The sequence below is a fragment of the Abramis brama genome, assembly GCF_963993115.1.
Source record: "Abramis brama genome assembly, chromosome: 22".
In the NCBI taxonomy this organism is placed as follows: Eukaryota; Metazoa; Chordata; class Actinopteri; order Cypriniformes; family Leuciscidae; genus Abramis; species Abramis brama.
In genome coordinates, this window is record NC_139984.1 from 34,700,875 (window position 1) to 34,708,374 (window position 7,500).

General features: G+C 46.5%; 1 protein-coding gene across 2 annotated transcripts in view; it reads right to left on the reverse strand.

Moving 5' to 3' along the window:
• Positions 1–396: 396 nt before the first annotated feature.
• corin (corin, serine peptidase) overlaps positions 397–7,500 on the reverse strand; it is a 40,653-nt gene continuing 33,549 nt past the window's right edge. For both annotated transcript variants that reach the window (XM_084098108.1, XM_084098107.1), the window contains 2 exons: positions 3,447–3,580; positions 397–3,241 (listed from right to left, as the gene is read on the reverse strand). In XM_084098108.1, the coding sequence (XP_083954234.1) occupies positions 3,059–3,241; positions 3,447–3,580 (317 nt within the window). In that variant the 3' untranslated portion in view covers positions 397–3,058. The remainder of the gene's footprint in view (positions 3,242–3,446; positions 3,581–7,500) is intronic.

A 7,500-nucleotide genomic window follows, 5' to 3' on the forward strand; every position in this document is an offset into this window, starting at 1 on the left:
CTTCTACAGCATTTATTAATCTTAGTTAATATTAATTTCAACATTTACTAATACATTATTAAAATTAAAGGTTGTATTAGTGAACATTAGTTAATGCACTGTGAACTAACATGAACTAACAACAAACAGCTGGATTTTTATAACCTAACATTAACAAAGATTAATAAATACTGTAACAAATGTATCACTGTTAGTTTATGTTTGTTAACACATTAATGTTAATTAATGAACCTGATTGTAAAGTGTTACCATTACGTCTTATATGCAGAAATCTGCTCTTTAATTTGGTCTTCAGAGCCTCGAAAAACTACTTTACAAAGCTGATATATAAAAATATAATAAAGTTTACTCAGAATGAATGCGATCACAGACAGAATGATGAATCTGGAGTTCATGTAATGGATAGAAATCTTTAATGCACATTTTTACACAACTGTATTTACAGAGCATTAAAAACACGGTACATCAGAGTTCAGCTTCACTGCTTCATGTGCTCAAAATCAGTAGAAAAATAGTCTTTAAAAAATGAGAACGGACGGAATGTTGCACTAAAAGCACTTTGACACACGTGACGTGAAGAGAATACCACTACAACACACACACACACACACACACACACGTTTAACACACGAGAAGAGAAGCACTGCAGAAACACACTGATGTCATTCACTACACAAAACCATAACAGAATATCATTGGTTGAGAGCTTTCCACGGTCCCGGTCATTTACAAAACCGACCAATAGCAGCAGAGGAAAGGAAGGTGAGCAGCAGGAGCCCTTTGACCTTTGACCTGGTGTGAGACGGTGACGTGTGTTCGGCAACATTCACACACAACCACAGAACACACACACGCTGCAGACCTGTTCATCTACACAACAGGCTTTATGAAGCGTAATAAAACACTAGACGTCTATAGTGACACACACAGCTGCGCTTTGACTTCTGGGTAATTACTGATATACAGTCAAACCAAACATTATTCAGACACCAGATATCATTTTTCACTAGTGTGATCAGGACACTATAGTTCATTAGTGTAAGTGAGGAGAGCAGAATAAAGTAAACTGTGACATATTATACCCAAACATTCTTTATGAATGAATGATTCGGACACTTTGAGCTGATCATGTTTTGCTGAAGTGTGTTTTCTTTAATTGCTAATGCTCTTTTCACACACAGACTGAACAAAATGAAGCATTGCTTGGTGATTGGTTGAGCTAAACTGGTATTATCTAATTGTGTAGTTAAATTTAACAGCTGACAGATATTCAACATAATTCATGTGTGAGACAGTCTAACAGAAGGACGGACAAAACCAGTCAAATATCAACTGAGTTCTGCTCATATTTTATTAGCATTCTCTAAACTATAGCGAATAAACTGATAATGTGAGAAATGTTGAAGGAGTCTGAATATATTTAGGTTTGACTGTATTTACATTTATGCATTTGAGCGACTCACATTGAATTCAAGCAACATTGCCTTCCCTGGGATTCGAACCCATGACCTTTGCGTTGCGAGCGCTGAGTTTGAGCTAAGGCTGTTCATCTATCACGACAATCCAAGTAATAATAATTATCAGTATATATTTCACTATGGCTGTTTATAGATGTAAGGGCCGTTCACACCAAGAACGATAACTATAACGATAACTATAACTATAACGATAACTATATTTGCGTCCACACCAACGGACGATAACGGTCTGTTTATTCTAAGCTGCGGTTTCAGAGTGTACGACGTCATTGAACATGTTTCTGCTGCACTTACAGGCTTTGACCAGCAGATGTCCTCAGCATGCTGTGTTTCGAGTGAAGCTAGTGTAATCCAGCTAATAATCCAGTCAATATAGTGGAATAAAAACAACACCTAGTCTTTTTCACCGCAACTTCAGAGGAAGCCGGACATGTCGAAGCGAGCGCTGATACCTGAGGAAAAACCTCTCAGCGTTTATTCAGAGGGTATGAACGATGTTTTCCACATCCATTTTCTTGAAAACGGGTTTGATTTGTGAAACGGTGGATTTTTCTGGACCTCGGCGACTTCTCCACAATGTCGTCTGACATTTTAAATGCGCGAGTCCTTTAAATTCGAGCGAATTCTGATTGGCTGTCAGTGTTTTATCATTCGACAGCTGGAAGAAAAAATCTTTCTGAAAGTGATCCCAACAATATCGTTTCTCTATATCGTTATCGCTATAGCTGTGGTGTGAACTCTGCTATTCTTTAATACTGAGAACGATTGTTAGAACTACATCGTTATCGTTATCGTTATTGCCCTCGGTGTGAACGGGCCTGTGGTGTAACAGCAGAAACTCTGTGGTGTTTATAAGGGTGATCATGTGACAGGTCGTGTACGCGAGTCTGTGAGTCTGTGGTCAGCTTCTCTCCCAGCGGAGCAACATCTGCTGGAACAGGAGAGTTTAACTGTCCACATGTTTACAGCAGATCCTGAATATAAACATCTGATTTATGGACAGATGTGAAGGAAACTGTCGCCCTCTTGAGGATCGAGCCGAGTAACACCAGGAAGCATGTGGTGTGAGACAGTCCAGACGAGCGTGTGGAATGATGTGTGTGTGTGTGTGTGTGTGTGTGTGTGTGAGAGAGTGAGAGTGTGTGAGTGAGAGAGTGTGTGTGTGTGTGTGTGTGAGAGTGAGAGAGTGTGTGTGTGTGTGTGTGTGTGTATGTGTGTGTGTGAGTAAGAGAGTGTGAGTGTGTGTGTATGTGTGTGTGTGTGTGTGTGTGTGTGTGTGAGTAAGAGAGTGTGAGTGAGAGAGTGTGTGTGTGTGAGAGTTTGTGTGTGTGTGTGAGTGAGAGAGTGTGTGTGTGTGTGTGTGTGAGAGTGAGAGAGTGTGTGTGTGTGTGTGTGTGTGTGTGTATGTGTGTGTGTGAGTAAGAGAGTGTGAGTGTGTGTGTATGTGTGTGTGTGTGTGTGTGTGTGTGTGTGAGTAAGAGAGTGTGAGTGTGTGTGTATGTGTGTGTGTGTGTGTGAGTGTGAGTAAGAGAGTGTGAGTGTGTGTGTGTGTGTGTGTGAGTAAGAGAGTGTGTGTGCACCTAGAGCAGGCTAAACGTGCGCAGGTAGATCTGTCTCTCGATCCACTGGGTGAAGTGAGTGACGTTGGCGTAGACCCCGGGGCCCAGGACCTTAGAGAAACACACGGAGCCCCAGGAGGTCAAACCGTACAGAGACCAGCGGCCGTCGTCCTCCTCACACACCAGCGGCCCACCACTGTCACCCTGCACACACACACACACACTCATGATGTTACCGTGACGACACACACTCATGATGTCACTGTGACGACACACACTCACCACTCATGATGTCACCGTGACGACACACACACACTCATGATGGCACTGTGACGACACACACACAGTTATGTCACGTGACGAAAAACACTCATGATGTCACCGTGATGACACACACACACACACTCACCATGCAGGAGTCGATGGTTCTCGCCTCGTATCCGGCGCAGAGCATGCGTGACGTGATGGTCTTCATGTTGAAGTAAGACTGACACTGAGAGACAGAAATGATCCGCACTTCCCCCTCCTGAAGCTTAAACGGCACTGGAGGAACACAATACACACATCATCAACAACAACATCATCAACATCATCATCAACATCATCATCAACATCATAAACATCATAAACAACAACAAAATCAACAACACTGATCTACTGCTACTGATCAACCTACCAGCATATCATTACATAAGTGACAGCTCACGCAGATATGATCATTCTGTCATAATTTACTCAAACCATCCTCAAACGGATTGAGGAGTTTGGGTTTGTTTATTACATCACTGCCATCACCAGATTTCATTAAAAAGAAGTGAATCGACTAGTTTTATTTGTTCTTATTCTACCAGCCAGTGGTGATTCCGACAGCGGCGACAGTTACGAACACAACCTCCACACGCGTCTCACAGATAAACATGCATTTCAATTCCCCACGGACACAATCAAGCCCCGCCCACATTTGTTCGCATTCCAGAAGCGTTTCACTGGGATATACGCCTGGATGAGGTTTGACCGGTAGTGCACGCCTCAATAGAGGAGAGTTTGACCGGTAGTGCACGCCTCAATAGAGGAGAGTTTGACCGGTAGTGTACGCCTCAATAGAGCAGAGTTTGACCGGTAGTGTACGCCTCAATAGAGCAGAGTTTGACCGGTAGTGCACGCCTCAATAGAGCAGAGTTTGACCGGTAGTGCACGCCTCAATAGAGGAGAGTTTGACCGGTAGTGCACGCCTCAATAGAGGAGAGTTTGACCGGTAGTGTACGCCTCAATAGAGGAGAGTTTGACCGGTAGTGTACGCCTCAATAGAGCAGAGTTTGACCGGTAGAGTTTGACCGGTAGTGTACGCCTCAATAGAGGAGAGTTTGACCGGTAGTGTACGCCTCAATAGAGCAGAGTTTGACCGGTAGTGTACGCCTCAATAGAGCAGAGTTTGACCGGTAGTGCACGCCTCAATAGAGCAGAGTTTGACCGGTAGTGCACGCCTCAATAGAGCAGAGTTTGACCGGTAGTGTACGCCTCAATAGAGGAGAGTTTGACCGGTAGTGCACGCCTCAATAGAGCAGAGTTTGACCGGTAGTGCACGCCTCAATAGAGGAGAGTTTGACCGGTAGTGCACGCCTCAATAGAGGAGAGTTTGACCGGTAGTGTACGCCTCAATAGAGCAGAGTTTGACCGGTAGTGCACGCCTCAATAGAGCAGAGTTTGACCGGTAGTGCACGCCTCAATAGAGGAGAGTTTGACCGGTAGTGTACGCCTCAATAGAGGAGAGTTTGACCGGTAGTGTACGCCTCAATAGAGGAGAGTTTGACCGGTAGTGTACGCCTCAATAGAGCAGAGCTTGACCGGTAGTGTACGCCTCAATAGAGGAGAGTTTGACAGGTAGTGTACGCCTCAATAGAGCAGAGTTTGACCGGTAGTGCACGCCTCAATAGAGGAGAGTTTGACCGGTAGTGTACGCCTCAATAGAGCAGAGCTTGACCGGTAGTGCACGCCTCAATAGAGGAGAGTTTGACCGGTAGTGTACGCCTCAATAGAGGAGAGTTTGACCGGTAGTGTACGCCTCAATAGAGCAGAGCTTGACCGGTAGTGTACGCCTCAATAGAGGAGAGTTTGACAGGTAGTGTACGCCTCAATAGAGCAGAGTTTGACCGGTAGTGCACGCCTCAATAGAGGAGAGTTTGACCGGTAGTGCACGCCTCAATAGAGCAGAGCTTGACCGGTAGTGCACGCCTCAATAGAGGAGAGTTTGACCGGTAGTGTACGCCTCAATAGAGCAGAGCTTGACCGGTAGTGCACGCCTCAATAGAGCAGAGCTTGACCGGTAGTGCACGCCTCAATAGAGCAGAGTTTGACCGGTAGTGTACGCCTCAATAGAGGAGAGTTTGACCGGTAGTGTACGCCTCAATAGAGGAGAGTTTGACCGGTAGTGTACGCCTCAATAGAGGAGAGTTTGACCGGTAGTGTACGCCTCAATAGAGGAGAGTTTGACCGGTAGTGTACGCCTCAATAGAGCAGAGCTTGACCGGTAGTGTACGCCTCAATAGAGGAGAGTTTGACCGGTAGTGTACGCCTCAATAGAGGAGAGTTTGACCGGTAGTGTACGCCTCAATAGAGCAGAGCTTGACCGGTAGTGTACGCCTCAATAGAGGAGAGTTTGACCGGTAGTGTACGCCTCAATAGAGCAGAGTTTGACCGGTAGTGCACGCCTCAATAGAGCAGAGTTTGACCGGTAGTGTACGCCTCAATAGAGCAGAGTTTGACCGGTAGTGTACGCCTCAATAGAGGAGAGTTTGACCGGTAGTGTACGCCTCAATAGAGGAGAGCTTGACCGGTAGTGTACGCCTCAATAGAGGAGAGTTTGACCGGTAGTGCACGCCTCAATAGAGCAGAGTTTGACCGGTAGTGCACGCCTCAATAGAGCAGAGTTTGACCGGTAGTGTACGCCTCAATAGAGCAGAGTTTGACCGGTAGTGTACGCCTCAATAGAGGAGAGCTTGACCGGTAGTGTACGCCTCAATAGAGGAGAGTTTGACCGGTAGTGTACGCCTCAATAGAGCAGAGTTTGACCGGTAGTGTACGCCTCAATAGAGGAGAGTTTGACCGGTAGTGTACGCCTCAATAGAGGAGAGTTTGACCGGTAGTGTACGCCTCAATAGAGCAGAGCTTGACCGGTAGTGTACGCCTCAATAGAGGAGAGTTTGACCGGTAGTGTACGCCTCAATAGAGCAGAGTTTGACCGGTAGTGCACGCCTCAATAGAGGAGAGCTTGACCGGTAGTGTACGCCTCAATAGAGCAGAGTTTGACCGGTAGTGCACGCCTCAATAGAGGAGAGTTTGACCGGTAGTGCACGCCTCAATAGAGCAGAGCTTGACCGGTAGTGCACGCCTCAATAGAGGAGAGTTTGACCGGTAGTGTACGCCTCAATAGAGGAGAGTTTGACCGGTAGTGTACGCCTCAATAGAGCAGAGTTTGACCGGTAGTGCACGCCTCAATAGAGGAGAGTTTGACCGGTAGTGCACGCCTCAATAGAGCAGAGCTTGACCGGTAGTGTACGCCTCAATAGAGGAGAGTTTGACCGGTAGTGTACGCCTCAATAGAGCAGAGTTTGACCGGTAGTGTACGCCTCAATAGAGGAGAGTTTGACCGGTAGTGTACGCCTCAATAGAGGAGAGTTTGACCGGTAGTGTACGCCTCAATAGAGCAGAGCTTGACCGGTAGTGTACGCCTCAATAGAGGAGAGTTTGACCGGTAGTGTACGCCTCAATAGAGCAGAGTTTGACCGGTAGTGTACGCCTCAATAGAGGAGAGTTTGACCGGTGTACGCCTCAATAGAGGAGAGTTTGACCGGTAGTGTACGCCTCAATAGAGCAGAGCTTGACCGGTAGTGTACGCCTCAATAGAGGAGAGTTTGACCGGTAGTGTACGCCTCAATAGAGCAGAGCTTGACCGGTAGTGTACGCCTCAATAGAGGAGAGTTTGACCGGTAGTGCACGCCTCAATAGAGGAGAGTTTGACCGGTAGTGTACGCCTCAAAAGAGGAGAGTTTGACCGGTAGTGTACGCCTCAATAGAGCAGAGCTTGACCGGTAGTGTACGCCTCAATAGAGGAGAGTTTGACCGGTAGTGCACGCCTCAATAGAGCAGAGTTTGACCGGTAGTGCACGCCTCAATAGAGGAGAGTTTGACCGGTAGTGTACGCCTCAATAGAGCAGAGCTTGACCGGTAGTGTACGCCTCAATAGAGGAGAGTTTGACCGGTAGTGTACGCCTCAATAGAGCAGAGTTTGACCGGTAGTGTACGCCTCAATAGAGGAGAGTTTGACCGGTAGTGCACGCCTCAATAGAGGAGAGTTTGACCGGTAGTGTACGCCTCAATAGAGGAGAGTTTGACCGGTAGTGCACGCCTCAATAGAGGAGAGTTTGACCGGTAGTGTACGCCTCAATAGAGCAGAGTTTGACCGG